At 41.2% G+C, this 20,438-nt stretch overlaps 1 protein-coding gene across 2 annotated transcripts in view; it reads right to left on the bottom strand.

The window, feature by feature from the left end:
- Positions 1–12,673, bottom strand: part of LOC147622017 (uncharacterized) — a 44,975-nt gene extending 32,302 nt beyond the window's left edge. Inside the window, exons 1-3 of one of the 2 annotated variants that reach the window (XM_086823096.1) lie at positions 12,168–12,673; positions 12,000–12,079; positions 8,195–11,782 (exon numbers count right to left, since the gene is read on the bottom strand). In XM_086823096.1, coding sequence (XP_086679222.1) covers positions 8,195–11,782; positions 12,000–12,050 — 3,639 coding nt within the window. In that variant the 5' untranslated portion in view covers positions 12,051–12,079; positions 12,168–12,673. Of the gene's footprint in view, positions 1–8,194; positions 11,783–11,999 lie in introns of both variants that reach the window. The other variant, XM_086823094.1, reaches the window with a different exon arrangement.
- Positions 12,674–20,438: the final 7,765 nt, after the last annotated feature.

The following is a 20,438-nucleotide window of genomic DNA, read 5'->3' as shown; positions in this document are numbered from 1 at the left end:
TTGTGTGTTAGAAGTACTAAGCATCCCTATGAATTGTACCTACTTCAGAAATACTTTCATTTACATTTGCAAACCATTAAACCCAAAATGCAAAAAAAAAACTCTACTCTGAAAGCCCTTACTGTTGGGATCAAGGTATTGCTTGTGTGTGTGTGTGTGTGTGTGTGTGAACCACCTCCTAAGTGTCTTGTATGTGTGTTAACCATATCTTAGAGGGGTATCAAATAATATCTAGATATTTGTGTCTGCTTGACATAAGCAATGATGTCATTGGGGCAACCTTTGTAATGTATAAAGGTCATTGAAGAAGTCAAGCAAACTATCACATCATTGAGTTGTGTACCCACTCTCTCTCTAAGAGCTTTGTTCTCTATATTCTCTCTCTATCTTTTTGCACACACATTCCTATGTCATGAAGATCTTTCAACCTCCATAGCTTAGGATATTCAACAAATGGTATCAGAGCTCCAGGTTGATACCATGAATGAGTGCATAGAGCGGAAGCAAATAAGCACTAGAGTGTGCTGAGCAGAGAGTGCAAGAGAGAGAGAGATGGAGCAACTATGCTGAATATACTGAAGTGATACAGTCCCAAGCAAGAGACATGAACAGTCTCATAAGTGAGCGAGCAAAAGGAAGATTAGACTATATGAAAAGTGAGAGGCCAGCCCACCTATTTATAGGTAAGAGGGGCTGGCCGACTGGACAAGGTGAAGCTGGCCGACTGGGAAAAATGCATCCAGCATGGGAAAAATCCAAAAAAGGGGTGGCCAGCCCACAATCAAGGGCCATGAAAAGGGACCAAAAGGGACACCAAATATGGGCAGAAACTGGGGATGAATGTGCTAACACCCCCTCTCAGCACCAGATGCTGAACATACTCCGAGAAGCCGAAGACGAGGAGCCAAGGAAGCATGAGAAACCGGCTTGGTGAACAAATCTGTTGCATTCTCCGCTGAAGGACAATACTCCAAACGTAAATCCCCCGCAAGAACTCGTTCACGAACATAGTGATGCCATATCTCAATGTGTTTCGTACGAGCATGAAACACAGGGTTCTTGGCAATGGCAATGCAACTCTGATTGTCACACCAAAGAAGAGTAGATCCGGTAGGAGGACAGCCAAGCTCCTCCAATAATCTCTGCAACCGAATCGCCTCACATGCGGCATAACAAACCGCACGATACTCTGCCTCTGTAGAGGAAAGCGCCACAGTAGGCTGCTTTTTACTGCTCCATGAAATGGCTCTAGACCCAAGTGAAAAAACACAACCGGTGGTCAAACGCCGAGTATTTGGATCTCTGGCCCAATCTTAATCAGACCATCCAAGAAGTGTGCATCCTTGGCCATAGAAGATGCCAAAGTCTAGAGTACCACACAAGTACCGAAGAACTCTGAGAGCACACCGCCAATGCTGCTGACGGGGTTTGGATGAGAAGGAACTCAATAAGCTGATTACGAAACATACGAACAAATCAGGAGTAGGTCAACCAAACCAAACAACCAACGAGAACCCGATACTGTCCTTGATCAATCCCTGGAGAAGCATCAAGTAGAGAAAGCTTCTCACTAGTATCCATAGGAGCAGATTCCCCTTTAAGCTTTACATCCAAAACATGTTCTTTCCCTCTATGAGTCAAAGTAATCTTCCTATTGTATGTATCCACCACCGCATGTACCTTGTGGCACCATGGCATTCCCAACAAAACATCACATCCATCAAGTGGCATGATGAAAAACTCTTTGCTGTCCACATAACCCTGCAAATGAAGCCTGAGCTTCCCAATAATAGGAGTGACGGGTTCTACATACCCTGGACAAGCCATGTTAGCCTCATATAACGGCCCCATCTCCTCTGCACGAATCCCCAATCGGCCAGCCAAATCCGGTGAAATAAAGTTGGCAAAGAATATCAAGGCATTTTGATCTCTCACTTTGCCCCATGCCCTGCACAACTCAGTCTCTTCACCACCTGGCTGTTCCCCAACAAGATCAGGAACTAACCCTGCAGAAGGTTTTGGTTTCTTTGACTTGGGCTCTCCTTTATTGTCTGAGTCCTTTTGGGACTTTCTCTTGGGACAATTAAAAGACATATGTCCCTCTTCTGTACAGTAAAAACATTTCCGAGCATCCCTCAAAGCCTGTCTCTCCTCAGGAGTTCTCTTGGGCATTGGCAACTTCTTATACCTCGTCTCTGTAGACCCTTTTGCATCACGCGAAGCATGCCCAGACTTTTCAGATTTCTTGCTCGAATTCTTACTGGCTTTAAATCCAGATGAGACTCCAGTGAGTAACGCATTAGCTATCATAGCATTCTCTATCATCTGTGACATATTTGTTACTCGAGTCTTTATGCAATAGTCACGCACTTCCTTGGGCAGCCCACAACAATACTTCTCTACCTGCTCGGACAAAGGCACTGCACGGTACGAAGTAACTGGGAGTAAAGCTTCCCAAAACTTCTTCTTGTAATCTTCCAAATTTTCACATTTTGATGCATCCAACTTGTGCCATGCAGTCATTACATCCACCTCAAAAGTAGATGTGAGCCATACGGAAGAGAACACCTGTTTAAATTGTACCCAAGTAGATGGTGCTATGCCCTGCAAAAGAAGAGTAGACCACCACTGCAATGCATTGCCCTTGAGAAAAGTGGCAGCTTTTCTCACCTTAGAGGACTCCGTGTAATTACCACCAGAAAAAGCAGCATCAAACTGCTGTAAAAAGGTAAGTGCCTTTAATTTATCTTTGGCTCCACTGAATGTGTCAAATTTCACAGCAACTCCCCCTTCCTTATAATCCTTCGCCTTACCCATAGGCGTTAGATTATCGTAAGGAAGTGGCTTCACAAGATTGCTACCCCCAGCATTCATGCCCATCATAGGGTCAACATTACCAATTCCCACACCTGGCATGCCATACATTCCAGCCATGTTTCCAAACATACCATTATGCATACCGGGCTGCATGCCCCCATACATATTTGCTTGCATTCCAGGTTGCATGCCCCCAAACATGTTTCCTTGCATTCCGGACTGCATACCACCATACATATTCCCCTGCATACCAGGCTGAAAATTAGCTCCAAAAGTCCCTGGCATACCCATGCCTCCCTGAGGATAACCCCCAGTCATGGATTGGAACACAGAGCCACCACCAAAGTAACCTGGATGCATAGTCTGCTGAGGAATAGATGGCTGTCCTGCTGAGGAATAGATGGCTGTCCAAAGAAGGAACTCTGTGAGTTAACACCAAAAGCATGTTGCATGTTCGGAAACTGTCCAAAAGATGGATCCTGTGGGAAGGCAGCACTATGACCCTGAGGAAGGTTCTTAGAACGCACCTTCTTCTTCTTCTTTTCGGGCTCAGAACGGGATCTCATAAATTCAGCAAACTTCTCACTTTGTGTGAGCTGCATAAACACATCCATAACACCAGCCAAACGATTTTTTAACTGAGCATCATCTTCCTCTTTACTAGACATATCTTCTGGCTGTGTTACATCCTCATATTGCTCATCATCTGCAGCCTGTTCTCCTGCAAGAATATCCTCAGATTCATTTCTCTCAGGAGAGGTCTCTTGCTCTTCCTCTTCGTGATAAAAATACTCATCTTCTGTATCTGACATGTTGCTGAATTTTTCAGCGATGACTTTCCTCGAGTCAACCACAAGCTCACCCCCTTAAGAAAGTTGATGATGGGTCCCGGCAACGGAACCTTGAAACCGGCCTCTAGTAGAAACCAAAGTGCGGTAGACTAGCAGTCACCCTTCCACTTGTAGTCCAAAAATAAAAACAAATTTAATTGGAGCTAGAGTGCCCCAAAAACTGAAATGAGAACGACACCTGTTGGCCCCAAAGCTTGGCGCCCCTTCCGGTATTTCTTTATGCAAATTCAAAAAGATGTAAACCTGAGTACAACAAAACCAGCCAGGAGAATACACCTGTATGTCCAATCTGGCAGCCCACAAGACCTCTTAGCACAGAGGATTCACACACAGATATGTGTCCCACGAAAGCAACACTCTGTGCTCCCCTCTGATCAACCAAGACGATTCAGCCGGGCAGCCTTGAGCACACATCTGGCATATCTCATGTACAGTTCCACGACTCAGCACAAACATACATCCACTGTCCGATCTCTGTTTCCACCCTTTCAATCTACCATACCCCTCCTCTCACAAGGGGCCAGATAACACAACTCTGCAGACATAAGCCAGTGGAAAGAAAGAAAGATGGACAAGTTCAGAGCTTACCAAATCAGCACGTGGTTCTGCACTCGTGAGGCCAAACGTACCAGTCTGTACTTGCCTTCCTGCAACCACTTGTCTGATGCACCAAATAAGCTCTGATATAGCACTGCCTGCAACTGGAGATGCACTGCCCACTACTGTTCACGTCTGAAACAGAACTGAAACCAGCTGTACATGTCCGTACAGGTTAGTAAATCCCCACTGTACCTGTCCGTACAGTCTCTACAGCCACCTGTACCGTACAGATCAGTACCTACACAGCAGCCGCCTGATGTCTGTTCCTGCCAGCGCAGCCTGAACCTGTTCTGTCCGTACACCTGTACCTGCAGTCGTACAGCTGCCACGTGGACTATACCTGCAGCTGTCGACTGTACCTGCCTTCAGTCCCAGCCTGCGCCGCCTGAATATGCAGCAACCGTACCCTGTACCTACAACAGCCAACTGTACGGGCAGCCTACACGTGGACTGTACGACTTGTCTGTGCGGGCTCTTCTGTGCGTAGCCAAAAACCCCAGCAGCAACCGTATGCAGTCGACCAGCTTCTCTTCTCCTCCACGCATGAGAACTTCCACGCTTCCCAAAAAGCGAGAGAGAGAGAGAGAGAGAGAGAGAGAGAGAGAGAGAGAGAGAGAGAGAAACGTGTAACTCCAAAAGTGGAGTTCTCTCTCTCCAAAAATATCCTAGGCCCCCAACTTTAATATTTATTAAAGTTCCTAGGGACCACTTGGGCCTAGGGACCACCCATGAATAAAACATTAAATTTCATTAATGTTCTGGCCCCCTTCACACCTGAAGATGTCCACACATCATTCCCTTTGTCCGGGCGCCCCAAATGTGAATCATTTAATATTTATTTTGCTCTGCAACCACCATGCCCACACTTGTGCTGTTCCATTTTCACAGGGTCATGACAGTTCACGGGTTAGAGAACGCAGTTTCTCCAGAGATTTTGGTGGACTTGATAGAGCCACCAAAGATACCACATGAACCTGAAAAGATTCTAGAGTATCGTGACAGACAAACCCGGCATAAAGTGTACCAGGAGGTACTTGTTAAATGGACAGACAAGGATGAGGAGGCACCTACTTGGGAACGCCGTAGTGCAATTTCCAAGAGGTTTCCCCAGTTTGTTTTCGAGGACGAAAACTCTTCTTAAGGGGGGGGTAATGTCACATAGACTGTAACGCCTGTGACCGACGGCGGCAGACCGGATGGCCAGACGGGGCTTTAGCATCAACGCCTCGGCCGGAGTGCCGAGGACGTGGCCATCCGGGGTTCAGTGGGAGAGGACACCCATGCGGAGTCATGGGCGGCCAGGCTAGTGTGGACGGCAAGCCACACACTATATAGCCTGGGGGACGAGGGGCAATCCTCATTCTTCCTCTATGGCTGGGTGGTGAGCCAGAGGCCGTCCCCTCTTGTGGTAACGCCCGTAATGGTGTTACGATAATCTAACAGTATACCTTCTCCACCTAAAAGGACTCAGGATAGCTCAATGTGAGACAATCAAAAGAGCAACTGAAGGAGGTGATAACAAGGAGGCAACTCTGATAACAATTGTTGAGTGTTTACAAAGATTGCAACACACACATAGATGCAGCAATGCAGTAGACAAACAAACATAGAGAGAAGCACAGCACTCAAAGTAGAGTGATGAGAATGACTGAAGTACAAGTGAAGTGACATGATAAGGTCACTTAAACACTCACTCATAAGTGTACACACGCTGGGAAAAAAAAACCCCAAGGAAAAAAGTGCCCAGGCCCATTATTAGCCTATGTCCACACATCACACTATCATATAAATGGCTACAAATGACAATGCCAAAGAGTTGGGAGATGAGCTTACGAAAGGATCAGGTCAGAAAAGAAGTAAAGGTGCATGGTTTGCCCCAATGCTCCAAGTTTAGCATAAGGTACACACCTAAATCCAGTGTGCCACTAGACATGATTATTTTTGCAGCCGCCTAAAGGGCAAAGTTAGAGGCCATATATGGCAGTCTGGAGTAATTTTGACAACTCATAGGTGCCCAAGACATGCACCGATGGTTGGAACAGTATTGGGCACGTAATGAACACATTTTTGATAACTTTTTATGGCCTAAAAAGATTGGCTAACCTGAATATGACTTGCTATCAAAACCCCTATAAAAAGGTAGAGGTTGCAAAGCCAAGGCCAAGGGCAAGAGAACCACAACCAAGGGCCTGCAGCTACGACATTTGGATCAGGCAAGTACACCTCCAAAATCAGTGTTCCATTAAAGCACAAAGAAGGAAAGTAAGCACTAGTTCCTGCATAGCATTCAAAGTCAGATCTGACTTACAATCTGCAATCATTGTAATTACTCATCATTCAATAATATCCAATAGGAATAGGTTAGGTAAAGACTCTCTCTTCTCCTCCTCTCTCTACTTCTTTGTGTTATTATTGCACATGTAATTAGTGTTAATCTCTGTTTGCAACTCAAATTTAATAATCATGTTTCTGCATAGTAAGTATGTTACACACCCAACTTATAAATGGTTCACACTTATTAAGTGTGTGTGAACACATTTAGAACTTCTTCACTTGATTACAATTGGCACTTACATGGCTGTTTTTTCTTTCAGCTTTAGTTGGGTTTTTAATGTTTTTTCCATGATTCAGCCACTTCATGGACATATTGCAACACTTCTGGTCTCATAGACCCTTGGATCTTTTGTAAAATAACTCTCTCTCTCTCTCTGTCTCTCTCTCTCTCTCTCTCCATTTGATTACAGCCTGGACTGCCCCTTCTTGGACCTTAGTCGCTCTGAGCAAAATAGAGTGATCAGGATGGACATCGTGAGGCTAGATGCAGAAAGGACATGGTCCAGCCCCCCCCCCTACCTCTAGGCACGAAGATGGCCCACTATCGGGACCATTTTCTACATCTCTCCCCAGATGGTTTTGTGACACGATCTACATACATGGACACCCATCTCACATGGCATTCACAGTGCCATTGGACAGATCCGCACTTCATCACATCAGCTGAGGGTAGAGACTGGTAGATACGAGGGGATGAGCCAGAAGACCGCATTTGTCAGCTATGTCATCAAGAAGTGGAGTCAGAGGAGCACTACATATGCCGATGTACTTTGTACTATGAGATACGAGGGAGATATTGGTGTCTCTTCCGAGAGGGAGACGTCCCATAGACGTCCTTCAGGAGGAGTCACCCTTGATAGAGCCATAGCACTTTGAGACGCCCACGCTTACCAGGACCTCGTCCACAGCCGCTTCATCACCGGTGGATTAGAGCCATCATCACCCGCCACAGGAAACGAATGCCCTGGCACTTTAGTTTCTCTATCTTACAGCACCCCCTGAGAGAGATACTGAGATGAGTAGATTACACCAGTCTTATGCTAGTTGTAGATATTATACACTTTTGTTGTACCTCAGTAGGAGTATTTTCCTTTCCTAGCTGTTTAGGACTTTTTAGTCCTTTTTGTCTTACTTTTGATGAGACACCATCAGCTGTGTACTATGTTTTGGTCTCATAGGCCACTTTGGCCTTTCGCAGACGTTAATATATCTTTCTTTCTCTCTCTCTCTCTCTCTCTCTCTCTCTCTCTCTCTCTCCATCCACATCCACATCCCCACCCCCCTTATATTGTTTGTATATGGGCTCCACCGATCCATGATGATTCACAGTTGTATCCAGACACATGCACACTTTTTCTTTTGTTTCTTTTCTTCCGATGACCGGAAGAACACAGTTGTATTATTTTTTGTCTCATAGGCCGACTTTGGCCTCTCGTAGACGTTAATATATCTTTCTTTCTTTCTTTCTTTCTCATTATAGATTCTCACAATTCACCAAGCAACAGTTTACAAAAACTTGGAGTTTAATGAAATGACAATTTTGAAAGGAGGAATTCGAAAATTAATGATCTGGAAAAAGAAGTAGAAATTACCTCGTTTCCAAAACTCTTCTCTTGAAGACAAAGTGATCTAGAGAATCCCAAAGCTTGTGTCTTGTCCAACCTCCACTCAGCCTCAAACCCGTCATGTGTTGATTCCATTTCACGTGGGAATAACTCTACACCCATATCCTCTACATATCCAAAACCACCAAATTTTGTCTCTGAAGGGTGATCCACCACAATTGCTTGCTCTAAGTTGATCTCATTTCTGACATCATCTGCCTCCTCTATCCTCACACTGAGAGGCAACCCCCACTCAGAATTGTCAGAAACCCTTGATTCCTCTTCATTCAATGAATGCCCCGTTTCTGCGCACGCAAAGGTTGAGCCAGAAGTGCCAATCTGGTTAAAGTCTGAGGTAAGATCTCTGTAAAGTTTCTGTGCAAAAGAGTTGGCAGAAGAATGCTCTATTTCCATTCCCACTGTGCCATGTACATTTTTTGAGCTGGCGAGTACAGATACATCCTCAAGTTTTGACCTCGCAGAAAACTGTACATCAAGCTCAACTTCCGAAGCTTCTGCGGTATTGTGCCCTACGCCAATGTTTGGTCTAGTGACCTCTGCTTTATCAGCAACCACTAGAGCCCCACTATAGTCAGCAGCAGCAAATAAGGATTCCTCTCTATCCAAAACCCTTTCTGACGGATTTGACTCTAAAATATGCTCTGCGTCAACTGACAACTGAAATGGCTTTGCAGAATCAGGCCCTAAGTCAGATTCATGATTATGAACAATTGCATTGCCCATCAAATTAAGAGGCACCCCAGCCTTAAGGTTGTCACAAATGATATTTGTCAAATCATCTGTATTTGAGAGTCCTGCTGAACCAATATGCACAAAAGCTCCTGAATCAGAAGCGTGTGTTTCTGTTTCTGGCTTCAAACTTGGAAGCACCACACCCTCTTTATTTACAGATTCTGTTGTCTCAACATGCTGAACGGATTCCGAAGCTGTGTCACTGTTCCCTGAAAGCACACCAGTTTCCTGATCAATGGCCTTTGTCAAACCATTCTCTGCATCCACTTCTGATTGAACAATGCCTGCTTCATCAATCCTTGACTCCAAAGACAATCCAGTCCTGTAAATATCAGAACTGCAACATGCCAATGCCTCTTGATTCAAGAGTCGTGTGCTTTCTTTATGCTCCAAAGATGCTAAGCTAATCTCATTGTTTGATCCTGAAGTAGGCTCCATCTCTATTATTGGTCTCCCAACCTCCTTTTCCAAATCTTGTCCCATATCAAATTCCTCTTGGACCTTGTCCATCCTCAACTGAGGAACCATCTCAGCCCCACAGCTGTCAGAACTGCCGTTTGTCGTTGCCTCTTCAACCAAACCTTCTACTTCCTCAATATGTTCAGCTGACAATAAGCCTAAATTTAAAGCATGCACTGCATCAACCTCTGGTTTCAAAACATCCACATAGTCATTCTGTACATCACTTCCCAGTCCAGCGTCACCTGACATGTCTATTGTTGAGTCAAGAAGCATAACAGCCCCACTACCACTGTTGAAGCTGGAGGTGTTTAACTCATCTTCATTTGAAGATTGCGCAGTCTCTGTATGCTCAAAGGCCCCTGAACCAGCAATGTTTTTTGGCAAGTTCAGCCCTATGATATGCTCTACATCAGCTACCACCTTAGATGAGATTACAGAGTCAAGCTCCATGTCACCCTCTGCTCCAACAATCTGTGCATTGTCTACTCCAAAATCACGAGGACTGGCAGACATCTTCACCGATTGTTCTTCCTCTAAGGACTGCACTGCCTCAATATTTTCAGAAGTTCTGGAGCAGCTGAAGTTGTCTTCAAGAGTTGAGTCTAAAATAGGAGTTATTAAATCTTGAAAGTTGGAAACCCCCTCAGTCCCATGCTCTGGGTCAGTTTCTGTTTGGACTACACCTGCCTTATCAAACCTTACATTTGCTACCTCATCTTCCTTTGAACCTTGCCCTGCCTTGGTATCCTCATGATGAGATCCTAAGCTGGCAGCGCTTTTCTCAACATTTGACTGTAAAATAGGATCCGTGACACAATCCAAGTTGGATCCCCCTGCAGATACATGAACTGAATAAGGTTCTCCACCAGCCTTGTCTACCTTCAGGTCAAATGGCATGACATCCCCACCAGTGCCAAAACTACCATCTGTTGTTTCCCCTGTACCTGAAGATTGTGCTGTTGTGATTTGCTCCAAAGCTCCTGAGCCAGTAAAGCTATCCTCAAAGTTCGACCCCAGAGTATGCATTGTATCACCTTCCAACTCAGAAGCTTCTGGCTTTATGGCAACTTCTAATCCGGTCTTGTCTACCCCCAAAACAAGAAGCATCCCAGCTTGATAGCTGTCATCTGTTGGTTCCTCTGTACTAAGAATTTGTGATGTCTCATTGTTGTCAACACCCGAGTTTACAAAGCTGTTCTCAAGGTTTGATTCTGAAGTATGCTCAAAACCAGTTTCCAACTTAGTGGCCTTTGCATCACACTCTATATTGATCTCTATTCCTGCTTGATTCAAACTCAAGTCAAGAGGCAACCTGACTACACCACTGTCTGAACTAGAAATTGCTGATTCCTCCTCATTCTGTGTTTGTTCAATCTTGGCATGCTCTGAAAATCCCGAGCCTGAAAAACTGTTCTGAGAGTTTACATCTAGAGTATGCTCTGCGCCAAATTCCAGCATGGAGGTCTTTCCAGAATCATACTCTAGATAGACTTCTGGTCCTACTGCATCTGAGTGAAGCATTCTTGTCACAACTATGTCAGACCTGCTAGATATTGATTGTTCCTTTTCAGAACTGCCGGTCGTTAATTGCTCCTTGTCACACATCTGTGCAGCCTCAACATGCTCAGAATAACCTGAGCCCATCAAACTGTTCTCATGGTTTAACTCTGGAGTATGGTGTACATCATTCATCAAACCATGCTCTACATTGATCTTTGGTACTACTAAACCTGCCATGTTTATACTCAAATCAGGAGGCATCCCAGCCCCACCACTGTTGAAAATACTGCTTGATGATCGCCCCTCATTGCCTGTTGGTGCAGTCTCGAAATATCCTGTGCCACCAGGGCTGTTCACGAGGTGCCACTCTATAGTATCCATTGAATCGTTAGATGCCTTTGGAGAACCATGCTGTATACTGATCTCCACAACATTGGGCATATTAACCCCAGTACCAATTATTAAATCCTCTTGTGCTGTCTCAGTGTGTTGCTCAAGGGTGATGTTCTCAAAGTGGGACTCCAAAGCATGCTCTGCATAAACTCCTGGCTTGGAAGCATTTGCAGAGCCACACTCCATTTCAACTGCAGAATTATGCTCCATGCCGATATGTGGCTCAGTATCATCTGGTCTCACTATTCTCAAATCAACAGACATTCCATCCCCACAAACATCAGATCTGTCATTTGTAGCCTGGAAATTTTGGCTCGAAGTATGTTCTGTGTCAAAGTTCATCTTAAAACCTTTTGCAGAATCATGTTCTATATCAATCCCAGGCTTACCATGCTCTATATCTATCTCCGGTTTGGAACCCTTTGCAGAATTCCCTTTGCCTTGCCTCTTTTGCCGAAATTGTTCTAACTGCAAAAAATCAAGCCCCACATTTATGTCAAGGGTAATCCTTTCTCTACAACCAACAAGATCGAATACAGGAATCAGAAGCCGATGGTGATCTATATTCTGCAGGAATACAGGAGCGACTAAAGAGATATATCGGTTCTTTTTGCAATGGACCATGTAATGTATAAGCAAAGAGATTAAACAAACTTAAGTATAGATTAATCAAGAGAGTACAAACCCGTTTTTTGCCGGCTATTAACATCCCATCCTTGTGTTTGGGTTTATCCATGGTGATGATGAAGCGATACACTTCATCAACTGCTGAACGGCAAACTGGCGATCAACAACCTAGAGATAATCAAATTCCACAGCAAGCAGTCCTACTGGATCTGAAAGACATGCGAACCTTATGTATGTGCCCGTCTGCCGACAGTCAGTGAACCCTAAAACTTGTCCGACCTGGCAACATAACAAGGAGCCCGACACCAGCGATCAGAAACTCGGATCCCGATAGTTCTGATCTCAAACCCTAACTCCGAGCAGAGTGTTGATGCAGAGCCCAAATCCTCGATACAGTTGCATTCAACACTAATCCTGAGCATAGTATTGATATCAAACCCTGATCCTCAACAAAGTGTTAATATCAAGCCCTAATCTTCATTCACCGTTGATACCCTAATCCCCATCCAGTGCTGATAGTAGACCCTGATCCTCAGCACAGTGCCAATATCAAACCCTGAATCACAGCACAGGATTGACATATAACGCTCGTTTAGCAGAATATATATTGATACCAAACCCTAACTCTGCGATCCCGAGCTTAGTCCTCCGCAGGCAAGAGTGCGTATAATCAAATGAATATAAGGCTTGACAGTTTACTAAAGCAAACAACTGGGTACACATTTGATAGTTGGTGTGTCACCGCACCTACACAGACGCCATTAATTTTGTCTCTTTTTGTAAATAAAATAGGTTATGATTATTAGAAAATGTTTATGTGTTATACATAGTAGAGGTTATGATTATTAGAAGTTACTTATAATTTTTCAACAAAATCATTATACATGGACTTACCTACATTTGATTAGCTATTTTGTTTATTATTCAATCTAAGTTTTCAAAAATTAAAGGGACTAGATAACTTTAGGTTCTCAAATGTTTTAAAGAAACCTAAATATCTCCTTTGTAGCTCAAATTATTGTCCACATATAACAATTTTCTCGATGGATCATAAAACTTATGACTTCAAAATTTAAAAGATTTTTCTTTAAAATTTGTGTAACATTGCACTTGATGATTCTGTTCAATCCGAAGGGCATAACTATAAACTCATAGTGCCCATATCTAGTATTGAATGTTGTATTTTGATATAGATCTAATAATACCCATATTTTAAATCAATTTTGCTACAAGGCGTATCGCATGATCCATTTCTCGGGTTGGGGGCATTTCAATCAATTCCTTAGGGAATGCATCTACATATTCACACTCAACCATTCAAGTTCAACAAATCTGAGTCTTTCTTGGTACATTTAAGCTTAACAAGTTAAATTACTTCTTTCTTCCTAAGCCCCTTCATCATTCTGGATGCCTGTACCAAATTGTAACTTTGGAGATCCGTTGACTCCAATACCTTGGACCTTATTTGGATAAAGATCCAAAAAAGAAATGGCTCCCTTATAGCAGTGTATATCTACTTGATTCTGAGTAAGCCAATTCATTTCGAGAATTCCATCATAAATTCCTAGGACAATTGTGCAATAGCTCTAATACCACTGTTAAATACAATGTAGAGAGCAAGATCATGATTGATGATCTAATACCACTGTTAAATACAATGTAGAGAGCAAGATCATGATTGATGAGAGAGAGAAAGAAAGAAAGAAAGAAAGAAAGATTTTATTAACGTCTTCCAAAAGACCGAACTCGGCCTATGAGACAAATCGGAGTACCTGTATGGGGTATCCGAGAGAGAGAGAGAGAGAGATCATGATGTTGACAAGTAAGATAATTAGTAAATTAAGTATAGGATTATTTGGCTTATTTGGCGAGCATTTGGTGGTGATGCATGTGACATTTACTTGGTCGATATATTCATTATGTGGTTTGTATCATTATATGTGGGGCTTGTATGGTTAGGATAGGATGCATGTGTCACGGGACCTCATATACTCCTTAAAAAATTAATCAAACTCACTTATACATCAATGATTAAACCACATACTTGAATCCACATCACCATCAACACAATATTGGGTGTAATCTCCCCCCTCATGCGTGCAGCTCCTCCTTTCACACAACATGAGTATTTTGAGAATTCTATTCAAAATATAGCCCAAAGAGCTAATAATAGTTGTGCGTATGAAATTGGGCTTTCTTTTTCACTTTTCAAAAATAACTCAAGCATTAGAGCTTGTTCACACACTAAGTGTAAAACAATCAAAGCTCTTCTAACATATGTGCTAGTAATATAGCAATGCCTTGCATAAGCATGTATAAATAATATGTACAATCATTTGACACATGGTCAACAAAATAATAATAATCCGAGATGATATTCATAAGATCCTCCATGTACGACACACGCACTGCTCATCACCTATCTCACAAATGTAAACCCATTAGTTGTTCCAATTAATTGCTATCTCCACAGCAATTAATCCCAATATGACATGTTGATAGGCACAAACACAACACACACTCACCACTTGTTACACTATGATGAGAGTATCATTATACACATCATCTAGCATGGCATGTATTACCACTTGTTACACTTCAATTAGCATGGCACATCATTTGCATAAACCACTTGTTACGCTTTGACCATGTGCAATTGTCAGGCATAGTCCACTTGTTTCACTTCGACTACACACAGTCGTCAAGCATGACGCTACTTGTTACACTTCAACAACATACACCCATCAAGCATGGTCTCAAGCTATACCAATAACACTAGGTAACTAGTATTTAATACGAGGTTACCCCACGATACCAATTCACTAGCATGGCACACTAGCATCTGGGCATCCCCATTCAGCTAAAGGATGGATATTATGCAGCATCCCTCCTCCCTGGACAAGCAACTGACCTCAGTTGCTTATTGCTTGTTTACTTATTGTTGTGAGCAAAGGAGATTATTGTCTTATAATATATAAATTCTAGTATCTTCTTTAATTTTGACAGATAGACAATGAATCAAGGAATTCTAGTGTCCCATACCACCAAAAATTATCCCACATAAATCTAGAGATAAGTATGCATCGGAATCCTTTACACCAAATTAAATTTTGTGTCCCATACCATAAGACTAATATGTAGTGGAAAATTCATAAAGCATAGTTTAAGATAGAAGGGCCAATTCCTTAAAGAAGTTCTACTTTTGATGCATAAAAACTCTTCTTGAAATTTATAAATAAAAAGTCTTAAATAAAATTTATTGTAAAAATAATCAAATGAAATGAGTATATTGCCTTAGGAGTCTGAATACTCGTCGTAGTAGGGGTATTCTTCATCATCATCATCGATCATATCTATACTAAGTGAAATATACTTTGACTTCTGTGGATAATTCTTGTCTAAATATAGACCATCGTTTTTTGGCGCTACCTTTGTATTATGAGGGTAAGAAATCTTGGATAATTCCTATCTAAATATAGAGCATCGTTTTTTGGCACTACCTTTGTATTATGAGGGTAAGAAATCTTTCTTGATGAGCTTATGAAATCTTTTCTTCCAAGATTTTGGTTTATGCTTGCTGGTTCTAGTCACGTTCCACCATAATGCCTCATTGTCCACTAAATGATTGGTAGCACACTTGATTTTGTCCTTCTCAAATAATTTATCCCCTAAAAAATAATCATCAAGTTGACTAAGCAAGAATTGTGTGACAATCTTTCTTGCCATCAAAATTTTAAAAGGTAAAAGCTTTATGCCAATCTTCTTTTCTTTCCTAGACTCCTAAGCTCTAAGAGTAGCTTGCACGGTTCTCTGAATTTGGTCAGAGTTTGAAGATGTATCACTAGCATGTCTATGCCTCTTCTTATTACGGGATAACCTATCTTCTAGATCCATTTTCAACTTCTTCTCAACTAGAATCTAATTTTGGAGTGATTGAATTTGCTCTTGAATGGTTGGGGGTATAGGATTCATGATGAAAGAGGATTCATGATTGAATTTGCTCTTGAATGGTTGGGGGTAGAGGATTCATGATGAAAGAGAGATGTGGAAAAATAAAAAGTGTAGATATAAATGTTGAAATAAAAGTTGCTGAGATATTGATAATACTTAGCTCATCTGATACGCGATCGAGTAATAAAGTCTCGCCGATGTGCTTGAATTTAAGGAGTTGGCAAAATATTTGAAGTAGAGCTTGTACGTCAAAAGACAAGTGGCATAAATAATTTTGTTGATTTTGAATAGTTAACAATAAGCCATGATTTCGGAAGTGTTCAAAAACTCAAGAATTTTGCCCAAGAAATGCATCCGACATATCCGACATAGAAGATAACTAGCATAAGAACTCCTTGATACCCAAATAATCCAAATAATAACACGTTGAAGAAGTATTTATTCCCGTTTGTTGGATAGAAGCTTGTTGTGCCGCTTTAAGTCAATGAAATTGTAATCTTTGAAGCCGATGATGCTTAATGAAAGAATATAAATTATTCAAGACTTCTTGATGTCGAAGAATCCAAGAAAAAGCACGTTCAAAAACTCTTTAGAAATGTCGAATAATCACACCCAAGGTTGGCCGCTTGTTGAGACTTGAAGGCAAGGCAAAGAAAATGCAATTGGAAGCTTAAATAAATATAAGCTTTAAAAAAAAGCTTATGGTAAACATAAGCTTATGATATTATTAAGTTTTAGAGCTTATAAAGCTTAGTAGGCAAGCTTTAAAGAAAGGCTTCTTCATGGCTAGAGAAAACCATGTTGCAGACACTCAGAAAGAAGGGGGGAAAAAAGTCACCACCACAGCTAGTTTTTTTTCACGAATGTTGCCTGGTGCTGGCTCGTCGATTGAGTGGAGAGGAGAAAGAGAAAGCCACCTACGCCTATGCTAAATCCCCGCCTATTGCTAATTAAAGCAATTGGTAAATTTTGAATAGTAAAAATTACCTTTATAAAAGAAATCACAACCCTTTCTTTTAAAGGAGAAGATAAAAATCATGAGCCCTCCATTACAAATCCTGCCCTGGCCACTGTCCGGAAATCTGAGAATAGGAGAATGATTCTTAAGCCTTGCTCTTCAAATCAATAAAGAAGGATCTGCAAAAGGATCTGCAAACCATCCTCAATTTTCCAAAACCATGTTTATGAAACTAAGCGTGATTTCTCTTGCACGGAAGTGGTTTTGGAATAAAGGGTGACAATCTCTCTATGCCCTTGATTCAAATCTCCATCCAAATGTCCAAAAAATTCCCATGAACCATTCAACCTTTATCCATGAGTTTTGAGCTTTTGTATTCTTTATCCTTTAGATTTTTGTGAGCTTCTCCCTATTCTTCAAGTGCAAGTACCCAGAGCTCTGATACCACTGTCATGAGACCTCATGTACTTCTTGAAGGATTAATGAAACTCACTTATACATCAATGATTAAACCATAGATTTGAATCTAATTAACAAAATTAAAGCATAAACATCACCATCAACACAATATTGGGTGCAATCTCCCCCCTCATGCGTGCAGCTCCTCCTTTCATTTTATGACATGAATATTTTGAGAATTCTATTCAAAATATAGCCCAAGGAGCTAATAATTGTCCATAGAAAGTTCACAAACTATATATAATGGATATGCATGGCTCTCGTTTTACTTATGAAACATATTTTCTTAATTTCAAAAAATACATAAATTTTTGATCCATTTGAGTTTTTATTATTTACAAATTTTTAAGAAAAATATTTAAAATTTTGAAGTCATAAGTTTTATGATCCATCGAGAAATTTGCTTTTTATAGAGAATAGTTTGAGCTACACACACGAGATAGTTAGGTTTCTTTAAGACATTTGAGAACCTATAGTTATCTAGTCCCCTTAATTATTGAAAACTGGATTGAGTAATTTAAAAAAAAAACTAATCCTATTGAAACTTTTTCCTTCCAACAAATGTAGGTAAGTTCATGTATAATGATTTTGTTAAAAAATTATAAGTAACTTCTAATAATCATAACCTATTATGTATAAGACAAAAATTATTTTCAAATAATCATAACCTATTTATTTATTATGACACAAAATGGTGCGTATGTAGGTGAAGTGACACACCAACCATCCAAGGTGTACCCAGTTGTTGCTTTAGTAAGCTATCAAGCCCTATAAACATTTTGTATGGGGTATCTAGGCCATGTATGCACATATAGAGCAACCCATATGAACCATTTAGAGCATTCAAATGATACAAACCATACAATGAATATATTGGCCACGTAAATGTCACATGCGTCCTATCTCCTAACCAAACATGCCCACATATAGTGATACAAACAACACAATGAATATATCAACCACATAAATGTCACATGCTGTTACATAATGTCCATGGGTGACCCTGTATTAAATACTAGTTACCTAGTGTTATTGGTATATCTTGAGACCATGCTTGACAGGTGTATGTCGTTGAAGTGTAACAAGTAGTGCCATGCTTGATGACTATGTGTGGTCAAAGTGAAACAAGTAGACTATGCTAGATAACTGCAAAAACAGTCGAAGTGTAACAAGTGGTTTATGCAAATGAAGTGCCATGCTAATTGAAGTGTAATAAGTAATAATATATGCCATGCTAGCTGATGTGTATAATGATACTCTCATCATAGTGTAACAAGTGGTGAGTGTATGTTGTGTTTATGCCTATTAACGTTTCATATTGGGATTAATTGTTGTGGAGATAGCAATTAATTGGAGCAACTAATGTGTTTATATTTGTGAGATAGGTGATGAGCAGTGTGTGTATCGCACATGGAGGATGTTGTCAATATCATCTCGGATTATTATTATTTCATATTATTTTGTTGGCCATGTGCCAAATGATTGTACATATTATTTATGCATGCTTATGTGGGGCGTTGCTATATTACTAGCACATATGTTAGAAGAGTTTTAGTTATTTTACACTTAGTGTGTGAACAAGCTCTAGTGCTTCAGTTATTTTTGTAAAAGTGGAAAATCAAGCCCAATTTTGTATGCACAACTAGCTTCATCAGCCCAAAAACATCGAGGTAAAGAGAAGTGCTCAAGCATAGCACGGGACATTTCCTTGATAGTTTGATTCTTCCTCTCTATAACTCAATTTTGTGATGGAGAGTATGTTGTGGTTAGCTACCTTCGAATGCCCTGATCCTTGCAATAAATTCACCCCCTCTGTCAGTCCTAAGAACCTTAACCAAAGAACTGGTCGCTTTCTCAACCTCAGTTCTCCAATCACTAAAGTGTTGAAAGACCTCATCCTTGGTCTTTAGAAGAAAACCCGAGTGTATCTAGAGGTTGTCCACCATCACAAGCATGTACAACGCCTTACTCAAAGACGCGGTACTCATTGGACCACACAAGTCTGCATGAACAAGAGGAAGTGATGTCAAAGATTTGTGTGTCACCTCCTTTGGAAATGAAGCTCGGTGTTGCTTCCTTGTATAAGCAAGAGGAAGAAATGGAAAGCTGGACCCTTGATGGTCGGTAAACCCTCAACCATCCCATCCTTTGAAGGTCGCTGAAGAAGTTGATAACTCAAATGGCCAAACCAAGCATGTAAAAGAGCTGAAGAAGAACCATGAGAGATTAAAGCGGTGGTCAATTTGTATAAGCCACTATCCTAGACTCCCTGAGCCAAGATGTTACCAATCTCCTTGAATAATAATTGACTATCAAGATAAGATCACCTCCACACCTTGAGCTATAAGGGCACTCACCGACAAAAGCTTTTAGACTTGTCGCATGTTGACATGGACACATCAAGGGTCACATCATCACATAAGCAAAACCCATGGAACCAAATGCTCACAAAAAAAAAGCTCACTCTGCAAATGCTTGCCAAATAAGTTAACCCCAAGTAATCCTTTACTTAATTTTCTAATTACTTACTTGTCAACATCATCTCTCTCTCTCTCTCTCTCTCTCTCTCTCTCTCTCTCTCTCTCTCTCTCTCTCTCTCTCTCTCTCTCATCGCTTGTTCTCTTGCCCTCTTTGCATCACATTTAACGGTGGTATCAGAGCTACTAAGCAACTATCCTAGGAATTTGTGATGGAATTCTTGGAATGGATTGGCTTACTCATAATCAAGCAGATATACACTACTATAAGGGAACCGTTTATTTTCTAAATCTTTATCAAAATAAGGTCCAAGGTATTGGAGTCACCGGATTTCCAAAGTTACAGTTGGTGAAGACATCCAGAATGATGAAGAGGCTTAGGAAGAAAAAACAATTTACCTTGTTAAGCTTAACTCTAATGGGAAAGACTCATATTTGTTAAGATTAACTCTATCGAGAAAGACTCAGATTTGTTTGAACTAGAATGGTTGAGTGTGAATATGTCTTGAGGAATTGATTGAAATTCCCCCAACCCGAGAAATGGATCTTGAGATAAACCTTGTACCTGGAGCTAAGCTAGTTACAAGAAGGGCTTATGAGATGGTGATACCTAAAGCAATTAAACTTAAGGAACAATTAAATAAAATTTTAG

Source organism: Cibotium barometz, chromosome 29, assembly GCF_041138505.1.
Source record: "Cibotium barometz isolate CiBa-2024 chromosome 29, ASM4113850v1, whole genome shotgun sequence".
Lineage (NCBI taxonomy): Eukaryota > Viridiplantae > Streptophyta > Polypodiopsida > Cyatheales > Cibotiaceae > Cibotium > Cibotium barometz.
The sequence above is the reverse complement of the archived record's forward strand: the minus strand, read 5'-3'. Positions and strand labels throughout refer to the sequence as shown.